At 36.8% G+C, this 26,400-nt stretch overlaps 1 protein-coding gene and 1 pseudogene across 1 annotated transcript in view; one reads left to right on the forward strand and one right to left on the reverse strand.

Annotated features, from left to right (window-relative positions):
* Nucleotides 1-1,673: 1,673 nt before the first annotated feature.
* On the reverse strand, nucleotides 1,674-3,330 carry LOC105506238 (annotated as a pseudogene).
* Nucleotides 3,331-7,547: 4,217 nt separating this feature from the next.
* NEDD1 (neural precursor cell expressed, developmentally down-regulated 1) overlaps nucleotides 7,548-26,400 on the forward strand; it is a 46,109-nt gene continuing 27,256 nt past the window's right edge. The window contains exons 1-5 of the mRNA XM_011934326.1: nucleotides 7,548-7,619; nucleotides 10,095-10,238; nucleotides 13,012-13,106; nucleotides 17,388-17,504; nucleotides 19,723-19,863. Coding sequence (XP_011789716.1) covers nucleotides 10,103-10,238; nucleotides 13,012-13,106; nucleotides 17,388-17,504; nucleotides 19,723-19,863 — 489 coding nt within the window. The 5' untranslated portion in view covers nucleotides 7,548-7,619; nucleotides 10,095-10,102. The remainder of the gene's footprint in view (nucleotides 7,620-10,094; nucleotides 10,239-13,011; nucleotides 13,107-17,387; nucleotides 17,505-19,722; nucleotides 19,864-26,400) is intronic.

Below are 26,400 nucleotides of genomic sequence, written 5' to 3' on the forward strand. Positions count from 1 at the left end.
CTAATTTCTTCCTCCACCATCACTTCCCAGCCTCTGATAAATATAGCACTGGCAACTTTGTATCACTAGTATTTGTTACCTTGGTATAATCTGAGCTTCTCCAAGTTAGGGATGCTGTTCATGTTGGTCACCTCAATAATCAGCACAGTGTGTCAGGAGCCAGTCCACAAATGTGTGTTGACAGAACAGTAACGACAAACAACAGGACACAGCGAAGGTAAAACTGATGTCTAGGGGAGTGTTAAGTGGTTGGTGATAAGTAGGAACAAGGGATTGCTTTTTTAAAAAACAACTTTATGTTTTAAAGCCCTGTAGTTTTACGTATTTCTCTTTGACATCTTTTGGTATTCATCTCCATCTCTCTAATAACTTAATTTGTGATTTTTTTTTCAATTTTAGGTTTTACCTATTGACTTTCCCTCATAGAAGATGAAGAATCACTTCTCTCTGCACCCTCCTCCACCTGAACTACACACATATACACACTGCCCATATCCCTACCAACCCATTATAGCTGTGTCATAATTTTGGTTAAATTAACATTGCAGGTTCACATTTTAATGGCTATGTAAATAGTATTCACACCAGGTTATGTGGTATATTATGGTTGTTATTACCACTTTTCCTTTCTTGCACAACTTTTTGTTTCCCTAGTGGTGGTTTTATTTATTTATTTATTTATTGTCATTTGGTTAATTGGTTGGTTTTCTAGTTTTCTGTGTCTGTCATGAATTAAGCTTCTAGTCTACTGTTTCCCAGTCCTGTAACTTCTTCTAATACAATTAGACATGTGAAGTGTGTGTGTGTGTGTGTGACTCTTCCTGATGATAGCACTACTAGAATCTTTCGACCTGCTACTTGCCCTGGTTGCTCTTTGGGCCCAGTGCTCACCTGTCATCCTGGGATTTTTCTTCACCTTTCTGAGACCGTAGGTCCTGTCTTCCTCTGTTTTGGTTCACTCCTTTGTTTCAGTGTATCAGTTCCTCAGGCAGCTTCTTTGCTTCTTTTTTTAGAGATGTGGTCTCACCATGTTGCCCAGACTGGTCTCAAACTCCTGGGCTCCAGCAATTCTCCCACCTCAGCCTCCTGAGTGGTGGGGAGTACAGGTATGAACCATAGCTCCTGGCCTCAAGTAGCTCCTTGATAAGGTACACGGAAGGAAAATTTGTTGAGGCTTTACATGTCTGAAAATGTTTTTATTCCTTCTTGACACTTGAATGATAAGACAGCTAGAGAATTTTAGAGTAGTAATCATTTTTGCTCAGAAATATAGAAGTATTGTTCTACCGTCTCGTAAATTCTAGTGTTACTGTTAAGAATGGAAGTCATTCTTATTCTTTTTTTTCCTCATTAAACTTTGTTTTAATGGGTCTTAAAATTCTGTGACAGCTTTTTAGTCAAGTTGTTTCCATTAAAAAGTACTGATTTTAAAAACTAATGTCTTAAAACTGCCACACGCACAAAAATAGAAGAAACAACAACAAAAAAAACCACACACAAACCCAAATATGGTCCACAAAACATTCTCCTTTCCTTCTGAAGGTTTTGCAATGCATTGTTATCATTAACCAGTCTTCTACTATTAAACTTAAATGGCCAATTGAAACAAACAGTTCTGACACTGTTCTTCCACCACTGATTAAGACTGGAGTGGCAGGTCTTACAGATAATATTCATTTAGCCTTCTGAGGTTTCTGGGCAAAGTTGGTAACCTTGACAGCTCCAGCATCCTTCTGGTCCACTATTTTGATGACATCCACAGCAAATGTCTGTCTCATATCATAAACAGCAAAACGACCCAGAGGAGGATAGTCCAAGAAATTCTCGACACACATGGGTTTTCCAGGAACCATACCAACAATGGCAACATCATCAGATTTCAAGAATTTAGGGCTATCTTCCAGCTTATTACCATAACAGCAATCGACCTTTTCCTTCAGCTCAGCAAACTTGCAAGCAATGTGAACTGTGTGACAATTCATTAGAGGGGCATGGTCAGCGCCAATATGGCCTGGATGGCTCAGGATAATCACCTGAGCAATGAAGCCAGCTTCCATTGGTGGGTCATTTTTGCTGTCACTAGCAACTTTGCCACAACAAACATCTTTGACAGACACATTCTTGACATTGAAGCCCACATTGTCCCCAGGAAGAGCTTCACTCAAAGCTTCATGGTACATTTCTTTTTTTCTTTTTTTGAGATGGAGTCTCATTCTGTCGCCCAGGCTGGAGTGCAGTGGTGCAATCTTGGCTCACTGCAACCTCTGCTTCCTGGGCTCGAGTGATCCTCCCACTTCAGCCTCCCAAGTAGCTGGGATTACAGGCATGCACCACCATGTCTGGCTAATTTTTGTATTTTTAGTAGTGTCAGGGTTTCACCATGTTGGCCAGGCTGGTCTCAAACTCCTGGCCTTATGTGATCTGCCCTCCTCGGCCTCCCAAGTGCTGGGATTACAGGCATGAGTCACCACACCTGGTCCATGGAGCATTTCAACAAATTTTACTTCAGTTATAATATTTACTGGAGCAAGGGTGACCACCATATTGGATTTGAGAACACCAGTCTCCACTCGGCCCACAAGCACAGTACCACTAGCATCAGTTTTGCAGACATACTGGAGAGGTAGACCCAAGGGCTTATTAGTTGGATGAGTTGGCGGTAGGATGCAGTCCAGAGTGTCAAGCAGCATGGTTCCACTGGCATTGCCATCTTTATAGGTGAATTTCCATCCCTTGAACCAATGCATGTTAGCATGTGGCTCGAGCATGTTGTCACTATTTCAACCAGAAATTGGCACCAATGTTGCTGTGTTCAGGTTGTAGCCAGTTTGCTTAATATAAGTGCTGTCGTTTTTTGCAATTTCCTCTTCTGGCCATAGGGTGGCTCAGTGGAATTCATTTTGTTAACAACAACAATTGGTTGCTTCATACCCAGTGTACAAGCAAGAACACCATGCTCATGGGTCTGCCCATTCTTCGCGATGCCAGCTTCAAATTCACCAATGTCAGCGGCAACAATCAGAACAGGAAAGTCAGTCTGAGATGTGCCTGGATTCATGTTTATGATAAAAATCTCTGTGTCCTGAGACATCAAATTTCCATGGGGAGATACCAATGGTGATACGAAGTTCAGTCTCTGCTTTCAGTTTATCCAAGACCCAGGCATGGGAAAGAGCCCTTTTCCGTCTCAGCAGCTTCCTTCTCAGATTTTTCGATGGTTCTTTTGTTGATGCTACCACATTTGTTGATCAGATGATCCGTGGTGGTGGACTTGCCCAAACCTATGTGTCCAATGACAACGATGTTGATATGAGTGTTTTCCTTTCCCATTTTAGCCTTTAGGAGTGGTTTTCACAACACCTATGTTCTGGCAGGAAACCCGTTGTGAAAAAGCCATTCTGATATTTGAAACTTGTTTAGTAACTTTTTTTTGAGAATATTTAAGCGCTTTCAAGCCAGTGTTATTAAATTTGAAAATTTTTGTTTTGTTGTGTCTTTCTTTTTAAGACTTTGTTTTTCTCTTACAAGTGAAGAACATCACTTTATTTCTTAATAATTAGGAACTGTTTGTTCCTGAGATCTTTTTAAAAATAAAATTATTGGTGCATAATATGCAAACAACAAATTGCATTATTTAAACCTGATATCTTAATAGTATTGAGTCTTCTATCTCATGAACATGATACAGCTCTTCATTATTTAGGTCTTTAACTTCCCTCAGTAATGTTGTGTAGTTTTCAATGTACAATTATTGAATATAGTTTAGTACATTTATGTGTAAATAGTTCATACTTTTGGATGTTGTTGGAAATGAAATTGTAATTTTTATTTTTCTGATTGTTTGTTGCCAGTATATAGAATTCTGTTTTTGTATATTGACCTTGCATAGGCCTTGCTGAGTTCACATAGCTCTAGGAGTTTTTTTCTGGATTCCTTATGATTTTACAGTACACAATCATGCTGTCTGCAATAAAGAGAGTTTTACTTCTTCCCTTCCATTATGTATACTTGTGTTTTTTTCTTCTCTCCCTTCTCCTCCTCCTTTCTCCTCATCCTATTTCCTCTTCTCTTTCTTTTCATCTTCTTGTCTTATTGCACTGCCTAGGGCCTCCAGAAGAATGTTGACTAGGAGTACTGTACTTATCACTAGTAAGACTGGGTATTCTTGTGTTAATCTTAGGAGAAGACATTCAGTTTTTCATTATTAACTAAGGTGCTCTCTGCAGGCTTTTTGTAGAGGCCCTTGAACCAGTTTAGGATGTTTCCTTCCTTCATTTTTTTCAGTTTGTCGAGCATTTAAAATCATGGGTAGATGTTAAATTTTAGAAAAATGTTTTTGCTTCATCTATTGATATAATTATATGGGCTTTCTCCCTCATTTTGTTAATATGGTGAATTATGTTAATGGATTTTTGAGTGTTAAACCAATCTTGGATTTCTCCAATAAATCTCACTTGATCATAATCCTTTTTATAAATTATTGGATTTATTTTGCATATATATGTGTATCTATATAATTTTGTCTCCATGCATAAGGGATATGAGTTATGGTTATTTCTTGTGATGTCTTTTTCTGGTTTAGTATCAGAGTAACATTGCCTCTAAAAAATGGATTTAGCAAATATTCTCTTATTTTCTGTTTTCCTAAAATGTTGTATTATTTCTTCATGTGTTTGATAGAATTCAACCGTAAAGCCATCTGATCCTGGGGTTCCTTTGTGAGATGGCTTTCTTAATTTTGGATTCAATTTTTATGGTACATATAGGGCTATCATATTATCTATTTCTTCTTGTGTCAGTTTTAATATTCGTCTTTCAAGGTATTCAATTATTTTAGTTGTGACCAAATTTATTAACATGTAGTTGTTTATCCTATTCCCTTATTTTTGTAAATATCTTTTGGATTTGTATTGATGGCTTCTCTTTCAATCTTGATATTGGTAATTTGTGTTTTCTCTTGCTTCTTGATAAGTCTAGCTAGAGATTTCTCAATTTTATTAATCACTTCAAAAACCAGCTTTTGGTTTCATTGATTTTTCTCTATTCATCTTTTTTCAATTTCATTGTTCTGTACTCTAATCTTTACTTGGTGTTTAATTTTCTCTCTAAGTTTCTTAACACACAGCATAGATAATTGATTTTGGACTTTTTTTCATAATATAAACACTGATTTCATAATATAAGCACTGATTTAGCTGTTTCCATGAGTTTTTATTGTTGCATTTACTTATCACTCAGTTCAAATATTTTCTATTATTATTAATATTTGTGATTTGATTTTTTCCTTCACCTATGGGCTACTAGAAGTAAGGTTGTTTTATTTCACGTTTGGGGCTTCTCTAGATGTGTTATTGCTTTTTAGTTTATATTTAATACTGTTGTGATCAGAGAGCATGCTCTGTAAGATTTATTCTGTTAAACATCTATTGACTTGCTTTACAGCCCAATATATACTCCATCTTCATGTGAATTTGAAAAGAATATTTATCCTGAAGTAATTGGCTCTAGTATTCTACAAATGTCAGTTAAAATAGTTGGTAGTGTACAGATCTTCTACATCTTTTCTGATTTTTTTTCTTATCTGGATGTTCTGTGAATTACTGAGAAAATTCTGTCAGTGTCTCCAACAATGACTATGGGTATGCCTTTTTCCCCTTTCAGCTTTGGTACTTGTTCTTCATATGCTTCAAAATTCTCTTATGTTCACATATACACTTAAAATTGATAATGGCTTGTGGTTTTATTTACCATTTTATCATTATGAAATATTTCTCTTTGTTTCTAGAAATATTCTTTGTCGTGATGGCTACTTTTGGAAATCTGTATATGTTTATATAATTCATATATTAGCAAGGCTTCCAACATTTGGCATCTATTGTTCATTAAACTATTATACAGAACTGAGGATACAGTATGTACATTGGCACAGAGGCAGGGACAAAAATGACAGGACTGTTCCAAGGCCAGTAAGATTTGATGAGGCTGTAGCATCAGTGGGGACAGAGGAGTGGAGGTTTCCATTTGGCCCTTTACACTGTATTATGGCTCTTGACTGTATAGCAGAATGGTTTGGGACAGTCTTTGCAGTCTTATGGTCCCAGGTTTAACTTCTGAATCTACCATTTATTAAACTTGTGACTTAAGTTACTTAACCTCTATTTCCTCATATGTAAAGCGGAGACAAATAATGGCACATACTTCATGTGTTTTCAGAAAGATGAAATTATATATATATAGCATACATACACATTACATCTATACACACAAATACAGTGCTTAGTAAAGTGTTCAATATTTATTTTTATATGTATAGTTAGTATTACATATGTATATATTATATTACATGTATTATTATATATATTTTCATAGAGTCGTCTCAATTTTCCTTCTGGCCTCAATTTTCAGAGATTTAATTAATTGTTCTTTTTGTTTGAAGCTTTCTTTTCTCCATTTGCTCCCATTCTCCCTGCCCCCACTCCCTTACTCTGCTTTCTTAGTTCCTTTCTGGGCCTCCTCCCTGCCCAAATTGGATTTCATAGCCTCAAGAACTGCAGACTGTACAATTAAGGTAGTTGCTGCTTGCTATCTTTCTCCTTTTCCCACTCCCCCATGAACCTCAATAACTTGGCTACGATTTCAATTTCTGCTCTGAAAAAAATGCACTTATTAGAATTTTCCAATTATCTGCGATATGAATGCAGATAACTGGGGCTTATGTACCTAGTTCAGAAACACACCCCATGTAGTTGTGATGAAAGAATAACACTTTTTGCATAAGAAATGCTCCATATTTATGATAAATATTCTCAGCAAAAATTGTCAGTAGAGCTATAAAAGGCCCTTTGGAAGGGGCACTTGAAAACTCGGCTCAGCAACTTCCTTTTCCACCTTGAAGCATCCCCTTCAAAAGAATTCCCAGCCAGATGATGTTTGATGTTCCTGACCGAGCTCGCAGCATGATGAAAAAAAAAGATCATGGGTTTTGAAGTAGGTTAGTGCGGACGCCTACTCTTCGGGTTATTTCTCAGCCTGAGCGCGTTTCCTGGCTTGTAAATTGCATATAGGGATCCTTTCCTAAATCCACATCCACAATAGTTTCCCTTATTATGGGTCTTCGTGCATCTTATACCTTTCATTATCATAGTTTCACTTTTCATTTAAGTATCTAATAACGTCAGCTTCCTATAGTGAATTGTAAGCTCCACGAGGCCAAGGACCACGAGAATTCACCGTACTCTTGTATCCCCAGGCTAAACCATCACTGTACACCCAAGAGTCTAGCACAGTGCTGGCACACAGTAGACAGTCAGCAAGTGAATGACAAAGGAGCAGTTGACAGTGGCCGGAGCTCCGTCGCTGGGACGTGGAGAGAGTCGCCCCGGCCCGCAGTTCCCGCCCTGGCACTGGGATAACTTCTCCCGCGGATGCCCAGCGCCGCCCTGGCCAGACCCTCTGTTCCCCAAGTGCAGTCCGGCCAGGAGCCACAGCCGCACGCGGCGCCTCGCCCCTTGACGTCACTCGGGGCGGGACTTCCGGCCGCCGAAGTTTAACAGTCCAGGCGGGAGCCGGAAGCCCAGCGCCGAGCGGGCTGCGGCCCCCTGTTGTGTTGCTGCGGAGAGGTGAGGTTCCGGAGGCCCTGAGGTCAGCGGGGCCCCGCCCGTCGCGTTCGTGCCCCCTACGTATCCCAAGACCCCTTCCGTCCCCCTCAGAGGGCGGGGCGGAGGTCCTTGGGCTTCGCGCGCCCCGAGCGGTTGCTGGCAGGGGCGCGGCGGCGCGTTGAGCTGGGAAGTGTCTGGGGAGCCGCGGGCCGGGGTCGCACACCTCCCCGAGAGGCGGCCCAGGTCAACTAGGGTAGGTTGGTGGCGGCCCTAGTGGCTGTGCTGCCCCCGAAAAGTTTGCCTCGTCTCCACAAGTCTGTCTCCTTTTTTGTCAACCTCAAATACTTCTCTTTTGGCAGGTACTCGGATGCATTTTACAGGGTAGCCTCAGTTGAGCGGTTGTCCTGCAAGTAAAGTGCAGTTTTGGTGATTGAAAGTTGGATAACTTTCATTTCAGCTGAGTAGTGTAGTTGCATTGGTTCCTGTAGCAGCTGGCCCTAAACCCAGGCCGACGTTACCGCCTTCTGTTCTGACTGCTCGCTTTCGATGGGACCCTCTTTGTGGGACTGATGTAAAGTCTCTCCCTTAAATGTGCTCAGTTCTTAGAAGACCGGAGTAGGTGGGCGGATAGTCCTCTTCCCCGCCCCGCTTTAAGAGCGGGAAACAAACATTAAATCACTCAGCGAGTTACGTCTCCTAAGTTGGAGCGGGTCTTTTGAACCCAGTTTTTCAGAGCCCTGGCCTCAGTGATCTACCCACTACACCCCGCATCTCCATAGGCCTGGTGTAAGATGCAGGTAGACACAGCTTGCAGTTGTGTTTACAGGGCTTAGAGATCGCATTTCCAGCAATTCATTCGTTGTTCCTTGACTTGGGAACGAAGGAGGCACGTGTTACACATGTTTAAGGCTCCAAATCCAAACACTGTGTTACATTTCGACAGGTGACTTTAATGGCTTTTAGTAGCACTTTGTTAGATGAATGGAGCGTAAGGAAGCACATGTGAATTACCTTAACTTTTTGTCTCGAGAAGGAAACGTTTCTATAATTATGTCTCTAACTTGTCCTCTGAAATGGCTTATACTAGACGTGTATTGGTGACTCGGGGACCTGTCTGTGACATCACTAATGCTGTGTAGTAGTCTTGCACTTTCCATACTAGGAAGGTGTGGGAGGTATAATTCTGTGAACTCTTGCTTTCCTTTTCTCCCATGTACTTTTGAGCCTCTCTTTTCTCACCTATCGTTCATTACTACCTGTTGCTCTTTAAGGTGCCTGCCTAGAGCAGCTTCCTTGCCTTCTGTTTTCTAGACTTCCTTGGTTTGTGAAATCACCTTGTTAGAATTACATGTTTCAACTGTATACTCTGAATAAATGATTGAAGGTATTGTAGTCCAAGAATTGGTATGGGGACTTAGTGGCATCTCATTTGACCATATTGCTAATTTTAGAGTTTTGGAAAAACTGGTGTGACTGGATTCTGACCTGCAGAAATGCTACTTTATCATACGTTTTTTAAAAAATTAAGAAGTTATTTATTAATCGTTATTTGTTGAGAAACTGCTGTGTGCCAGGAATGTTTCAAGACTGGTGTGGGGAGACAGACATTATTATGAGAACAAATAAAAATTTCAGGTAATGACTGGGTGCGGTGGCTCACGCCTGTGGTCCTAACACCTTGGGAGGCTGAGGTGGACAGATCACCTGAGGTCGGGAGTTCGAGACCAGCCTGACCAACATGGAGAAACCCCGTCTCTACCAAAAAGTACAAAATTAGCCAGGCGTGGTGGTGCATGCCGGTAATCCCAGCTACGCAGGAGGCTGAGGCAGGAGAATGGCTTGAACCTGGGAGGTGGAGGTTGCGGTGAGCTGAGATCGCGCCCTGGCACTCCGGCCTAGGCAACAAGAGTGAAACTCCGTCTCAAAAAAAAAAAAAAAAAAAAATTCAGATAGTAGAAAGTGCTATGAAAAAAATGAAATCAGGTATTGGGATATAGGGTAAACTGGTAAGTCCCTTACCAGGTAAGGAAGGGGCTACATTAGCCAGGGTGGTCAGGAAAGGCCTTTCATAGGAGGAAACATTTGAGTTAAGACCTGAATGATGAGAAGAAGATGACTGTGGGAATCTGGGGATAGCATCTTAGGCACAGGGAGCAGCAAATGAAAAGACACTGAGGTGAGAATAACCTTGCCTTTGCATGAGGCAGAGAGAAGGCCAGTGAAAAGAAAGAGAGTTACATGGGGGCCAGGACATGTAAGGCAGGCTAAGGAGGCTCAATTTCATTATCATTACTGTGAGGAGCCATTGGAAGGGTCAACTGAGAGAATGTGATCTGGCTTTTGTTTTAGGAAGATCACTTCAACTACTTTGGTGAGTGCACTGTTTGGAACAAAAATGGATGAGTTAGAGCCACTTGTATTAGATTAGATTTTGACCTTTTTTTGAGTATGTCTTTTTAAATGTTTTAAAAATATATTGTTTTAAACTATTTGTAGGCGCAGTCATGCAGGAAAACCTCAGATTTGCTTCATCAGGAGATGATATTAAAATATGGGATGCTTCATCTATGACATTGGTGGATAAATTCAACCCACACACATCACCACATGGAATCAGCTCAATATGTTGGAGCAGCAATAGTATCCTTTAAAAAAACACACACACACTTATTAGGTTAAACAGCCACTGTCAATGAAACTTTTGCATGTGACTCATACTGAGTAATGTATTTTGCATTGCTACCAAGGATAGTAAAATAGTAATTTACAAAACAATATATCATATGAATGCACTCTGATTTTATGTGTTGGGTTCATTTAAAAAAAATTTAGTTACAACCCACTTCATTTGAAAACATTGCTATTAAAAAAAGTATATTCTGTCTACACCATAGAATTAGTTATGAAAAGTTTCTTATTGAACCAAATGGAATAAGGTTGGTAATTGTGGAAATAATTCCAAAAGGTTTTGGAATGAGTTTTTGCATCTACATTTGGGTATTTGTGGATCTGATGTACTCTCCATATCTTCCTTCCTCTCTGTGTATGATGAAAACTACATTATTTCCTAAACAGACATAGTAAAGTTATCTAGATTGAATTTTTCTAAGCTTTTTATGTTTCTGATTGACACCTTCCCTGTCTTGGTGAGCTCCTAAATGTGGATAAAATAAAATGAGGGAGTGAAGACTGTAAACTAGGGTTTTTGAACCCTGTGCTATTGACTTTTTGGGGCAGGAAATTTGTTGTGGATCTTTCCTGTATGTTGTACCATGTGGAGAAGGTTTATTGGTCTTCTCCCCTTAGGTACTAATAGCTTCTAGTTGTGACAACCAAAAATGTTTCCAGAATCGCCCAAATCACTCCCAGTAGAGAACCACTGCTGTAACCACAGTACTCCTATCACCTTTTATATGAAAATGTTTTATATAACTGGTATGTTAGAAATTTTCTTTTGTGAAACTCATATGCAATTTCTTAACAAATTTTTAACATTTGTCTGATTTTTATCAACACCAAAGTATTAAATTCTACTTTCTGATGAAAGGAAAAAAATCAAAGCTTTAAAATACGACTGGTTCAGGAACAAAAATATTAAAAGTTTTATGTGAGCCTTACTGTTCTTGCATGTCTGTAACAAGAAGGACAAATTTTCTTATTGAATTAAATTTACCTCCTTATCATTCCTATATTTTGTGTTAAAGCAGTACAACAAATTACTTTGGTACTCTGTTAGTCAAACTCATGGTGAAATGACTGCATTTTTGAAGGACTTTCCAGATATTTAGTAGGAAAAATATTTTAAAGAGAGTGACAAGTGTATGAAGTTGCTGTTCTCTATTTTTAGATTTTCATTATGTTTAGAGCTTAATTTTCCCTCTTATTATATAAAAGTAGCAATTTGTAGTAAGATTATTTTTTGGTTGACTTTTGTTTTAAGGAGTTTTACTAGGAGTTGGCATTTACTAATGTGCTACTTAATAGTCTAACAACAAAACTGATGTAGCTATGAGATAATGTTGTATGACTTTTGGAAATTGGTCTTATCGTTTTCTTGCATGAGCAGATGTGCACTGAAAGCCTTCATACAGTCTTACTCTTAATAAGGCTTTGATCACTTCCATGAAGGTTAATTACTGAAGATCAAAGAGTTCCCAGCCTTAGCAGCTTGGGGTCCACATAGCATAGATTCCAAGAATGGGGTTAATGTGGGAAGCCAGAGAGATTAGTTTTTTGTTTTTTGTCGTTTAGCTTATGTTCCTCACTTTCTCATGATTTCTAAAACTACAAGAGAAATACGAAAGTAGCTAGATTACCCACCCACATTATGTTTCAGTTCTTTTTTTTTTCTATATTCTAAGGAGAAAAGTAGTGGTAAACAGAGGAAGAAGTCAAGGAAGGGGAAATGGTTTTTCTCACTATGGTAATATCTAGGTAGAAATGATTTGATTTGCATCATGTATCATAATAAAATTACACTCTATGCTCTGTTTACAAAATACCTGAAAGTTATGCAGAACATTCAAAAGTTAATGCAGTTAGGGATTCTTAGTGTCTAATTAACCTTTCTCCATTGCTTTTACTCACATTTTAATTGCTGAAAAGCACAGATTTAAACTTCTGATATTTTAATTTGTTATGGCTCTCAAAATCAGACTCTTATTCTTGGTTATATTGTTGTAGTTAATCATTTTAGTTTTAAAATGCTTACTGTTTTGTGTTTACTGATTGTGTTTACTTATGATTCATGTAAAAGAAGGTAAATAAAATTTTAAATTAAGATTCAATTAAATTTTATTTAAAAATTAAAACTCATGACACAATTCCTATTTAACCATACATATTTGTAAAATATTTGCAAATTACTATAATATCCATTCTTAATTTAAAATTGGAACATTCTATCACAAAAATATCACAAAAATTCATGTTCTGGGAAAATATCAGTCTTTTTTTAAAAAAATAGAAAAACAGGGGACTAGTGTGGATGTTTGCTGCCTAGTTTAGATTGGTACCAAGCACTAGGTTAATACATATCTTGAACAGTTTCTGTAGATGAAAAGGTTGATTGATATTTGCTGATGCTGCTTTTATCATGCTCTCATTCTTGAAGGATAAAATTAGCCCTTCTGGCCTACTCTTTGAAAACAGAATAGTATTTCACATGGGTTAAATAGCTTTTGAGTGATAGCAGAGCCAGAAGGAAGGCTAGTTCTTCCCCGCAGTAGTAGCAAAGAGAATTAGTCTTAGTAATTATTAATAGTAATGTGAGCTACTTTTGAAAGCTACTCTATAAGCGTTACTCATTCATTGTCTTCTTAGTGTGTTTGCTTTTATAATTGCAATTCTTATAATAGTCTCTAGTGCTATAGATGTTCATGGATTGTTTGATGCTCCATAACTCTTCATTTAGATAACTTTTTAGTAACAGCATCTTCCAGTGGCGACAAAATAGTTGTCTCAAGTTGCAAATGTAAACCTGTTCCACTTTTAGAGCTTGCTGAAGGGGTAAGTGATTTTTTTTTTTTTAACTGTTAAAAATCTTAGTTTTGCTTGACTGGCAATTGCTTGTTTATTGTGGTGCTTGCAACTAAATATAAAGGTTTTTAAAAGCATCATTTTTAACTTAAGCTCAAAATAGTACAGTAACACTTAAAAATGAGATATGTGTACTTACTGAGATATTTTTAGGTAAAATAGTTTTGAATATTAGGGGAACAATTGAAGACTTGAATTTTGTTAACTAGGCCCTTCATTTCTTCATTTTCCTTCTGTGGGAGAGGATTCCTGTTGCTGCTATTTTAGGACGATGTCCCACACAGGTTGCTAGGTTGACCTGAGCAGATGAACTCTAATGACACAGCACTACTTTACTGATCTTGAGCTCAGGACCATCAGGAACAGACTCATAGCTGATGGTAGCCCTCTGCTTCAGATTCTGTCCACCTGTACTGAGGGGCCTGTCTGAGCCTCCCCATGCGCTCCTTAAACAGGTTTTTTTTGTCAAAATAAGCTTAGGTCCCAGGGCATTTAAATGAAGCTGTCATTGCATACTGTTTTCTTATCCTTTTGCTTTGTTTTGTTTTGTTTTGTTTTTTGAGATGGAATCTCACTCTGTTGCCCAGGCTGGAGTGCAATGGCGCAATCTTGGCTCACTGCAACCTCCACCTCCCGAGTTCAAGCAATTCTCCTGCCTCAGCCTCTCAAGTAGCAGGGATTATAGGTGCCCACCACCACACCTGGCTAATTTTTGTATTTTTAGTAGAGACGGGGTTTCACCGTGTTGGCCAGGCCCGTCATGAACTGACCTTGTGATCCTCCCGCCTCTGCCTCCCAAAGTGCTGGGATTACAGGCGTGGCAGCCTATCCTTTTGTTTTATAAGTTAATCCGTCTGATTGAGAATAATACTGGCTTCTTCATTTCCAGTCACATTCCTTGAAAGCTATTTCTTTTTTAAATAGAATAAGATTTAAATAAAAAGGTATGAGTAGTTGATAGCTTGTTTTTTGTTTGTTTGTTTCAAAGTTTTTATAGCAAATCTTAAATTATTATGGATTGTCATAATTTTACACACTGGGATAGGTAAGGTAGCCCAATTAGAAAGAAAGCAGCAGGACAATTGAATAAAAGCTCAACTAATTTAAAGAGGACTCATGATTTTTATCAATCCTCTCCTAAAGGTATCCAGTGGGATTGACCTGAACTTCGGTTCTAACCCACAGATGTTGGAGACTGGGACAGAGAGAACACCCGCTAACAGTAGAAATGGAGTTTGAGGCACTCTGTTTAACCTGACTTAAGCGAAATCAAGGCATAGAATGTCCCTGGTCAATAAAAGGCAGACTGAAGTCTTCAAGAGCAGGCAAAACATCTTAACCATCTTTGGATCTTTGTATCCTAAGATGTTCAAAAAACACTTGTTAATGTCAACGTCAAAACCATTTTAACTTTTATTCTACCACTATATATATGTACTACTGTTATGCATTATGCCTTAAAATCAGTGAATCAGTGTTTGGGAGCTTTTTTTTTTAAGTATAAAAATAACAGATGGTATTTACAAGTGTTCCATAATTCTAAGAGTTCTGTGAATATTCCAAATTAGTTGCTATGATTCTTAGCCCTCTTTCCCATAGTTAACAAATCATATCATAATGCTGGTAGATAAAAGTAAGATTAGTTGAGTTCAAATTTTCTGTCTGTTTTAATTTAGCTATAAAAATATTTGCAAACATTGCTTTTTTAGCTTTTACTATTAATGTTTAAAGTAACATATTTATGTGCTAATAACCTTTTTGTAACTTCCAAATGCTCTTACTTGTGTATTGTTTGAGGCATAAGACCTTTTCTACTTGAGAAAATAAATTATGATCCTACTCATTTAAAAATTTTAGAGTGGAACTTTAAGTTCATATTTATTTTCTTGGATTTTGTATTTCACCTCTTTAAAATAGAATGTACCTTTGCCTTGCACCTTGAGCAGTACAGGATTCCTGTAATAACCACACAATTTCCATTAATTAAGTTCATTAGTTGCATTAATAACACTATCATTAAAAATGATCTATCATCAGGGTTAGCCAGCTCTAAATATAAGTTTTATTTTGAGCCCTTAAGAGTAATTGTAGTTGTTGTGATGATTGGAGTCCCAATACATTGATCTTCAGTGGACACCATCTTTTTCTACTTTATTTAAAGGCTCTTTTGATAGTTCTTAGCAAACTGTCCTGATTTGCAGTGACAACCAGATTTTAAATCTTCTTAGTCTGCTTCCACCAAAGTCAATTCCTAGAATGGTATCTGCAGGAGAATTACAGCAACTGTACTGAAACATTGATGTTGTGTGCATCTTGCTATTTGTATATGTTAGTTGATACTCTTGGTCAAAATTTCAGAGCTAGAAGGAACCCTGGAGTCCACAGAAGTGAACACAAATCTATTTGATTTCCTTGAAGCATTTTTGACCCCCTTAAAAGCTGCTGAATCCATGTGGAAGAAAGACAATGAGAGAGTGGCTCTTTAGTACAAGATTAGCATGTTTATAGTACTTAAACATGCAATGGGGGAGAAGGACTAGAGGAAGGGTACCATCTGCACCCTTTAAAGAATCTCTTTTGAGCAGAGGATATTTCTGAGAAGCGTAGACTCTCAAAGTAAGAAAGTAGATCTAGTCTTCACCTTTCGTTTCTCAAATGCAGAAACACAGGCTCAGAAAGGTGAGATGATTTGCCTAAACCTACATAGCTTGCCTTTTAACTTTTAGTGAAGTCATAAAATGTCCCCTTTGAATTTGAAGAATCCAAGGATGCACTGTGGAAGTTACAACTAATGTAACTTGGTAGTGCATCTGAAGGTTGCATAGGAAAAAAATGCACCATTGTGTTCTGTGTAGCATCGTTACTGATGGCACCACTAGATTGGTGACACTCAAAGATACTCATTGAGAAGAACTTGATAACATCTGTATTTCAGCCATTCTATAAAGATCGAGCATGGATATAGCTTTGTGCTAGTGAAACTGACATTCTGGCAGGGGACAGGCAGTAAACTAGTAAACAAAAAATACCCAGATATTGATAAGTTGTCATGCGGATAACTAAAATAAGATATTGCAATAGCAAGTTACATTAAGTAGCCAGTGGAGTTCCCTTGAAGTGTGGTGGCACTTAAGTTGATCTGTTGACCAGAAGGTCTTCCAAACAGGGTTCAGAGAATTTAGCTTTCTAGGCAAGGAGAATAGATGTGTAGAAGCCTTGAGGCAAATATAGGGTTGTATATTTAAGGAATGGAAGGTCAGTATGGCTGGAGAATTAGTGGATGAGGAAGAAAATTGTAACAGATGAGGTAGGGCCCAGATAATAGGACTTCGAAAGCCAGGTAAATGTTTGGAGTTTATTCGTGGTGTGATTGGAAGCCGTTGAAGATTTTTAAACAGGAAGGAGACATGATCTGATTTACGTTTGTAAAGTCCACCCTACTTATGAAGAACAGAATATAGGAAAGCAGGAGTGGAAACAGGGAAACCAGTTAGGAAACTGCTGTCATAGTTTGGCAAGGTTTGGGTTAGTGTTAGTAGTAGCTATAGATAAAGGGAGCCCATGTGGGATTCATTCTTGGGTTGGAGTTTAGAGAGCTTACTGATCGATGGGAGGGGAGGGAGAACAAGAAATCAAGGGTTATTCTGTTTTTGTCTTGAGAAACTGGAGGTGTCTTTACAGAGATGGGGAACAAGTGAGGTTGGACTTTGATGACCTGATGTCTGAGACTTGGTCTCCTTAACAGGGAGATTTGCTGGGAGACTTAGGGCAAGTATCTTGACTTCTTTTAAAAAACTTACCCCATCAGTAAAATGAGGACTCTACACTGGAAATTCTTTGAAGTCTCTTCTATTTTTAGCATTTCTGAGCTGGGGATTGATTTGAATGTAGGATATTCTGTGGAAATACAAGAACAGGCTTTATCAAGGGGAGATAGGATGGGCAAACAAGCCGTGATGGGAGACCAGGACTGCCAGTGTCTCCTAAGCTTCCTGTGTTGTCACCAGTCCACAGAAGTGAACGCAAATCTATTTGATTTCCTTGAAGCATTTTTGACCCCCTTAAAAGCTGTTGGATCCATGTGGAAGAAAGACAATGAGAGAGTGGCTCTTTAGTACAAGATTAGCATGTTTTTAGTATTTAATTTAACAAATATTTATCACATGCTTACTAAGTGTTGAATGAGACCTGAAAGTCAGCTCTGAGCTCTGTTAAATTAAGGTAACTTTTATTTTTATTTTTTTTAAATAGCAAAAGCAGACATGTGTCAACTTAAATTCTACATCTATGTATTTGGTAAGCGGAGGCCTAAATAACATTGTTAATATTTGGGATTTAAAATCAAAAAGAATTCATCGATCTCTTAAGGTAAGCAACTAAAAAAAAAACTTTACAAAAAAATGGATATCTTAATGCATTTAGAGTACTTACCAAGCTTTTATTTTTGAGCTTTTATGGTAAAAATAAGGGGCTTCAGAATTGTTAGGGAAAATAAAGGTGCTATTTAGCCAGAAACTTGTTTTTATGTCTTTTTTCTTCCATGTATAGAATTAATGCCTATGATCAACATTTAAAACTTTTTTCTTGTTTTTTCATTTAGTTCTACTCTTATTTGAATGAACCACTTCACTCATTTTTTTCTAAACTATGGTTTGTGGTCATCAGGGATCTTTCCTTAGGGCAAGTTGGAAAAAATGAGAGTTGTTTTGGGATGATAGTTTTCAATATAGTAATCAGAGTTGGGGGGGTCAGCTTTTTAGTTATGTAGTATATTTGGCTGCTCTTGTTTGTGTTATTTTTTATCTGTTTGTATTTTTAACTTGGTAATATTTTGTAAACTGATTTACTGTTTACAATTAATGTTTCTTTAATAATTAGCTTTTGGTAGTTTCAGAAAATAAAGTATTTAGCACAACAAAGTCTCTGGTTATATTTTTGGAATTCTACTTTTCGTTATATTGTCTTTTTAATATTTAGAAGGTGATCTTAAATTTAATTTTTGTCTTTTAAAAAGGTTTTAATATGAAAAATATAAACATATATCTAGACACATATACAGAGGAAGAGCTTTCTTTAACCCATCACCCATGTAAGCTTCACTTACCCCATCCCTGCATGGCAAAATTTGATACACTTTTCCCTTTTCAGCTTTCCCAATTACTCTGGATGGTTTTCTGTCTTTTTGGTGTGAAATTTGTAATGTTTAGCTCCCTCATTCATTCTGTTAATGAGTATTTTGACTAATTGTGATAGTGGGAAATCTAATGTTTTACCTTTGAATCTCTACAGTCCTCTCTCTGGTGATTAACACAATTTCTGGCATTTGGTAGGTTCTTAGTAAATGTTGGCTGAATGACTTATTTTCCACAGTTGAAATTAGGAAGTCACTTGCCTCTTTATAAAGTCATAGAAATTACATTGGACCCCATGTTCTTAATTTCCCAAATGGGAACGATACCCAAAATGTCTGCTCTTCCTTTTTTCATCAAACATTTTTTCCTCAAGATAGCAAGCGTTCCTTGGTTTTAGGAATGGAATAAAAGGTAAAGAAATCTCTGAAAATACTTGAAGGACCACTTGAAAAAGTTGTAATGTAAGTGGAATATCATAGCTATTATTCTTGCCATTACATAAATATTTATTAGATACAGGGCTTAGTTTGTTGGTATTATTGAGATATGGCATCTTCCTGTTAAAAACTCTTCTCCCAATTTTGATAACTTTGCTCCTGCTAGACATCTCTAATTTGATGTTGGAAAACATAGTCCTTGTGAACTCAGTTTGTTTAAAACCTGAAAGTTTTATTTCCTCAAAGTGTATTTCTAATTGGATTTGAGAGGCAGCCTGGTATAGTGGAAGGAACAGAGGCTTTGGAGTTTGACATGGAGTTGAATCCTGGTCACTTAGCAGTTATGTGAGCTTGCACCGGTTTCTTAACCTCTCTGTCTCATGTACTTCGTTTATAAAATGGGCAAAATAACCTTGCCCCTCAGGCTTTTCTAAGCATTAAATAATGTATAAAGGTCCTAGCACTAGTAGGTTCTGAGCAAATGGAAGCAGCTGCTGTTATCTCACAGATGCCTCGGTCATTTGTTCTTCCCACTCCTCCGTTTTGCAGTGTCTGGTTTCTTTCCCCTTCCCATGATTTTTCTCTTTTCTTTAAGGTTGAACTCCAGCTTTATGTCTTCCATAAAGCTTCCTCTGCCAACTTCATTCACAGTAGCTCTTTCTCTTTCCTCTGACACTTTGCCTCCATCATTCATTTAGCATATTCTCTGCCATTTTCATGTTAAAGCAGGAACTCAAAATAGTCAACTTGCAATACCTGTTATTTGTCAGAGGAAGTGAATTCTTTAAAGTAGACATAATGCCATGTAGAAAATTACCTTTCCATAATGTCTCTCTTTCTTTTGTAAAGTGCCTGGACCATTTTTTTCATTATTGAAAATAATTCTCTGTATTTGAGGAAAATGTTAAAGCAAATATTAGATTGATGAGTACATAATATATGGTATTTACAGAAACATGAAAATGGGCTGTTCGAGGGTTATGGGGCAGCCTACTTACTTTCATTTCTCTCTTTCAGGATCATAAAGATGAAGTAACTTGTGTAACATACAATTGGAATGATTGCTACATTGCTTCTGGATCTCTTAGTGGTGAAATTATTTTGCACAGTATAACCACTAATTTATCTAGTACTCCTTTTGGCCATGGTAGCAACCAGGTACAGTATGAGTTTATTCAGAGTAAAATTGGTGAGATAGATTTTGAATTGTATCTTACATAAGGCTGTGAATTTAAGTTTTTGAAATGCTTGATGGAAACACTTTAGCTATTTTTAAATGGTAGTGTTTTGAAATATTCAGATAGCAAGCTAATTCATACTAGATTATGGTGCTTATATAAATTTGATTATGTAATCAAAATAGTTACATCCTTATAGACTATAACTATATACAGCATAATAAAATACAAATAGTTGTTAATAGGTTAAATGTAAAAAATGGATATTAATCTTTCTACAGCACTACTGTTACAGAAATGTGTCACATAGCTCAGACTTTGTCAGCTGCAAGACAGATACACTCAGAAATACTGTTTTGTGGACATGGAATGATTGAGTTTGTTTAGGCAGAGGGTAATTTAAGTTTTGTATTTTTGTTTTTGTAGGTATATGATAAAGTATCAAAGCTTATATATTTCAGGTTAATATAAGAGTGTTTTGGGAAACTTTTTAAAAGGAAAATAAGTCAATTTTTTCCCTTTATGAAAAAGTTTAAAAGAATAAATTCAGTTTTTCAAGGAACCTAACTCTTGGTTAACTTTCTATAAAATTTGCCTTAGAAATTTCCAGTGAGGTGCAAATTCTTTTAATTTTTACTTAATTATAATCTCTTTGGCCATAATTATTATCAGATAAAATATGGGAGATCTTCACTTTTGGCAAGTAGTTTTTAAAATTATTACTTGAATGTATTTAGTGCTTAAAAAATTTAGTGGATATGAAAAGTATACAGGAAAAAGTCTTTTTTAAGTTTCATATATATTGGGGGAATAATACAGATATATAAATGGTATTATGAGTAAGTGATTTAAAACAGTCTTATGGTGATACAGAACAGTTGAGAGAAGACTATCTCAGAATAAAATAGGGGAAATTGAAAGGGTTGGTAGTTTCAGCTAGGTCTAAGGCTTATTTATTTTGTTTTTACTATGACAATATAAACTGGCCTTTTTGCCAGTTATTTGTTTCTAACTTGTATTAGGGTTATTCTTTGTTTTGTTTGTTTGTTTTTTTGAGACGGAGTCTCACTCAGCTGCCCAGGCTGGAGTGCAGTGGTGCAATCTCACCTCACTGCAACCACCGTCTCCCAGGTTCAAGCAATTCTCCTGTCTCAGTCTTCCAAGTAGCTGGGATTACAGGCACTCACCATCATGCCCAGCTAATTTTTGTATTTTAGTAGAGATGGGGTTTCACCATGTTGGCCACGCTGGTCTTGGACTCCTGACCTCAGGTGATCCACCCCCCTCGGCTTCCCAAAGTGCTGGGATAACAGGCGTGAGCCACCGCACCCAACCAGGGTTAGTCTTTTTCACATGTCCACATTATTGTTGGAACCATGGCCTGTTTCTTTGTCCTCAGTCTATTGTCTAGTTTCTTGCCTTACATGGAGAAGATGCATAATGAATATTTTAATGTATGAGTATATTTAGAGATGACAAAGATTTTGTTAGGCAAATATAAAGCTTTAGAAGAGGGATTTTTTTTCTTTCTTTTTTTTTTTTTCTTTTTCTTTGAGACAGAGTCTTGCTCTGTTGCCCACGCTGGAGTGCAGGGGAATGACTGTGGCTCACTGCAGTGCCAACTCCTGGGCTCAAGCAGGAGCCTGGCTAAGTTTTTTTCTTTTTCTTTTTTTAATATGAGAGACAGGGTCTCAGTATGTTGTCCAGGCAGGTCTTTAACTCCTGGCCTCAAGTGATCCTCCTGCCTCGACCTCCCAAAGTCCTGGGATTACAGGCATGAGCCACCACACCCAGCTGGGAGAGGGATGTTTTATATGGAGGAAATCACATTAACAAAAATAAGGAGAAAGGAAACTGCATGGGCTTTATATAGGGCCATTGTGAGAAAAGATTGGAAAAGGGTAAATATGAATATAGTATTGATTTAAGACTGAGTGTCACACAAAAGACTTCTTTTTTGGAAGGTATTTAGGGAAACTAATCAGAGTTTTTAATTAGTTGAATGTCAGAATCATAGAATCCTTGAACATTAAAAATAGCCTTTAGAGGTAATCTCGCTTTCTGCATTTTATGGATGAAGATAAATGATTTGCCAAAGGGATGCTCTTTAGAATGTACTAAATTGTCATAGAAGCAGGAACTTATATTTTGTTTTGGTGATTTCTTTTTTATTTATATTTTGATAAAGGGGAGCCATAAAGTCTAAACTTTGAAACTATTGTGAAAAAAATCATTAATGTTCAAGTACCTTTTTTAAGGACATAGAGTAACTTTCTTTTTTGTGTGTGTTAGAAGCATGACAAATTTATATATTTTATAAATTTTGGACTGACCTTTCAATACCATAAAAATTAGACCAGATACTACTATGTATATACTTATACTTCAATTTTTATATTTATTATATCTTGCTAGAAAATTTTCTTATTAAAATCAGACATGAAGGAATATTCCTGAAAACATTAGGTTTGACTATACCTTTTGGCCTAATTTTGTGTAAAAGGTTTAAATTTTTTAAAACAATTGAGGTGTAACTTTATAATAAAGTGCAGTGCATATATCTTAAGTGTACAGCTTGTTGAATTATGCATATGTAAATACATTGGTGTAACTACTAACAAAATCAAGATATAGAACATTGCCAGCACACCAGAGGACTTAATTTTGCCTTTTACAGTCACTACCTCGTATTTTATAAAAGGAATCATATGTGGGCCAGACGCGGTGGCTCATACCTGTAATCTTAGCACTTTGGGAGGCTGAGGCAGGCGGATCACTTGAGCCTAGGAGTTTAAGACCACCTTGGGCAATGTGGCGAAACCTCATCTCTATTAAAAATATGAAGAAATTCACCAGGCATGGTGGTGCATGCCAGTAGTCCCAGCTGCTTGGAAGGCTGAGGCAGGATAATCACTCGAGCCTGGGAGGTTGAGGCTGCAGTGAGTTCTGATTGTGCCACTACACTCCAGCCTGAGTGACAGAGTGACATCCTGTCTCAAAAGAAAAGAAAAACAGGGAATATCATGTGTCTGGTTTCTTTAGTCATCATTACGTTTGCTTTGTTGCATGGAATAGTAGTTCATACTGTATTAATACTGTGTAGTGTTTCCTTATATGAATGAGCCACTGTTTATCCATTCTGTTGTTGATGAGCAGTGGATTGTCTTGTTTTAGCTCTTACAGGGTAACTACTGTGAATATTTTTGTACAAGTCTTTTTTTAAGATTATGTTTTTATTTCTTTTGAGTAAATACTTAGGAGTGGAATTGCTGGATTGTAGCATAGGCATACACTTTTACTTTATGAAAAATTGCCAAAACATTTTCTGAAGTGAAATCCAACTGGATGTGAGATTGAGTTGCTCCACATTTTTGCTAATACTTGGCATTATCTGTCTTATTTTTGCCACTTTGATGGTTATCTAGTGCTGTCTCATGGTGGTTTTAATTTGCATTTGTCCATGTTGAATGATGTAAATTTTTATATGCCTTCTTTTGTGAAGGCATTTTCAAATCTGTTGCCTGTTTTTATGTTGGGTTATATGTGTTTTTAAAATTTATTTATGATTTCTTATGTATTGCAGGTAGATTCATTTTGGGGATATGCATGTTGCAAATGTCTTCCTTCAGCCACGGCTTACCATTTTACTCCTTAATACCTGGTTTTGTGTGTGTGTGTGTGTGTGTGTGTGTGTGTATTTTAATGAACAGAAGTTCTTAAATTTAATGAAGTCAAGTCTCATATGTCAGTCTTTTATGTTTGCTGCTTTTTGTGTTCCCTTGAGAATCTTGCCTGCCCCAAGGTTTTGAAGATACTATTCTGTTTTCTTTTAGAAGCTTTGTTGTTTTATCTTTCTTATTTATGTTTGTTATGATCCATTTCAAATTAATTTTTGTGTATTGTGTGAGAGAGGGTCCTACATTCCATGTAGATATCTAATTGTACCAATGTTGTTTATTACAAAGACCAACCTATCCCCACTGAATTCCAGTAATGCCTTCTTAGAAAACTGATAACTGTATTTGTTAGTTTGTAGTCGTTCTATTTTGTTACATTGGTCTAGTTTGTTACTAGTTTTGATTATTGTAGCTTTATGGTAAATTGTGATATTTTTAACTTCACTTTGACTACTCTGGGCCTTTTGCATTTCTAGCTGAATTTTAGAATCAGCTTGCCCATTTCCAACAAAAAATCTGCTTCATTTTGATTGAGATATTGGATCTATGGACCAATTTAGGAACAACTACTATCTTAACAATATTAATTCTTCCATGAACATGGTATAACTATCTATTTAAGTCTTTAATTTTTCTTGGCAGTGTTTTGTTTTTACTGTAGAAGTCTTGCATATCTTTTAGTAGATTTATTACTATGCATTTGATTTTTTGATGATATATTTTAATTGCATTTTTTGTTAAATTTTGTTTTCCAATTCTTTGTGGCTTATAGAGAAACATAGTTGATATTTGTCTTTTGTCATTTTATCCAAAAATTCTGCTAAATTCACTTAATAGCTTGGACAGTCTTGATTCTTTTGAAAGAATTTGTAGTTTTTTTTTTTTTTGCATTTACAGTTTATACACTATCATGTCTGTCATCTGTGAATAATAAGTTTTTATTTCTTATTTCCTGATCTTTATATATGTTATTACGTTTTCTTTATTGCATTGACTAGGCTCTCCAATCCAGTGTTGAATAGAATTGATGATAGTGGACATCTTTATTTTGTCCCCAAATTCAGGAAGAAGCATTCACAGTTTACTACCAAGCATGATAGTAATTGTAAGGTTTGTGTTGTAGATATCCTTTATCTTACTAGGGTGCTGTATATTGTGGGCAAATTTTACTACTTATGTTGGAAGTTTTACATTATTTAGCTCCTATAATTCATATTTATCCATCCTAGATGAAAGTAGCAGTAAGCAAGTAAGTATACAGTTAACGAAATAAAATGTTGAGTGCTGTGGAAGCAATAAACTGCAGAGTTCCAAGGGAACAACAGGAGAGACACCTAAGCCATTTGGGAAGAATGGAAAAGCATTTTAAAGGAAATGATGTCTCAGTGGCAGCCTGAGGAAGGGTGCAGGTTATTCAGACCTGGGTTGTTGGGGAGGGATCAGAGAAAGTGGTGAGAGGATTTGGAGAGCGCTGTAAGCAGAGGTGATCACTTCATAGAATGCTTACCACCATATATTGTGTTTCAGCACTGTGATCATTGCATTATATTACCTTCTCTCATTTAATCTTTGCTACTAACTTGTGAGGTATATGTTCTCATTTTACAAATGAGAAAACAGATTCCAGGACTTTCAGATCATACAACTCTTAATTGACTATTTTACATATCAACTCCTCAGAATTGGTAGCATTTTCTTTTGTGTATCTAGCTCAGGAGCAGCTGAATGTATAAGGATTTGAGGATGAAAAGCTTATGGAAACTTTACAGTATTTTCTTGTCTCTTTGTGCAGGAGTCCAATATGTACCTATACCTCTTCCTCACACAAGTATCTTCTAAAATTCTAGGTGATAGGTTGCTGTATTACTGATTTTGAAAGGATTTTCATTGATAACTTTGCACAGGGAACTGAATTAAATGTATCTTTTAGTTTAGGAAAACAGTAATGCTCAAAGCTTATCTCTTATCTAAGGTCAGATAAACTAGAACTTGAGATCTTCTTGGGCCTGCTGCCTCCTGCTTGGGCATTCTGCATCTCTGTAGGATCTTTTGATGTAGCTTTACATGGTAAGTCCCACATTTATTTGGAGAGCACTAGGAGTAAAGCACCTTAGCTAGCTGAGTGAACTTGAACAAGTTACTTAACTCTCAAGCCTCCTTTTCCTTATCTGTCAAGTGAGAATAATATACTTTCAATGGGAATTTTTTTTTTTTTTTTTTTTTGATGGCTAAATGAGATGGTGAGTGTGTTTATCACTTTGCCTACCATTTGGTAAGAGGTCAGCGAATGTTAGCTGTTATTGTGAGCTTTTAATGAATACCAATCTATTAAAATACCTTTTGTGATTTACTTCTCTAAAATGATTTGAACATCTTTAGATTTAATGTGTTCCCTCCAAACCCAGTTGCAAGTTGACCCCAGTAATCCTATTTTGTGTTTTAGACTGATTTAAAAATGAGAGCATGAAAGATGGTGAAAAATTTGACTAGAGTCTGTTGGTTTTTTTCCCCTTTCCCTGGAACAAATGGTTATATTTGTTGTGTATACCATTTTATTTTGTTTTTCTTCAATAAGTTATACCATTAAAACAGAATACATGGGCTCAGAAATATAAGTTGGCTTCTGCTGGTAAGGATGCAGTCCCAGTTTTCTTAGTGAGGAAAGACAGTTTTCATGATTTTACATACTTATGTTTCCTTTTTATGGGCAGCATAATTTAAACCTTTGGAATTTTTTTTTTCAAATTAGTTTTTCCTACAAGTAGTACTGCCTGTTTTATCTGATTGTGGCCCAAAGCATCAAATTGCTACTTAATGAATGTTTATTCATTAAAAAAACT

This window comes from Colobus angolensis, unplaced genomic scaffold, assembly GCF_000951035.1.
Source record: "Colobus angolensis palliatus isolate OR3802 unplaced genomic scaffold, Cang.pa_1.0 Scaffold10, whole genome shotgun sequence".
Lineage (NCBI taxonomy): Eukaryota > Metazoa > Chordata > Mammalia > Primates > Cercopithecidae > Colobus > Colobus angolensis.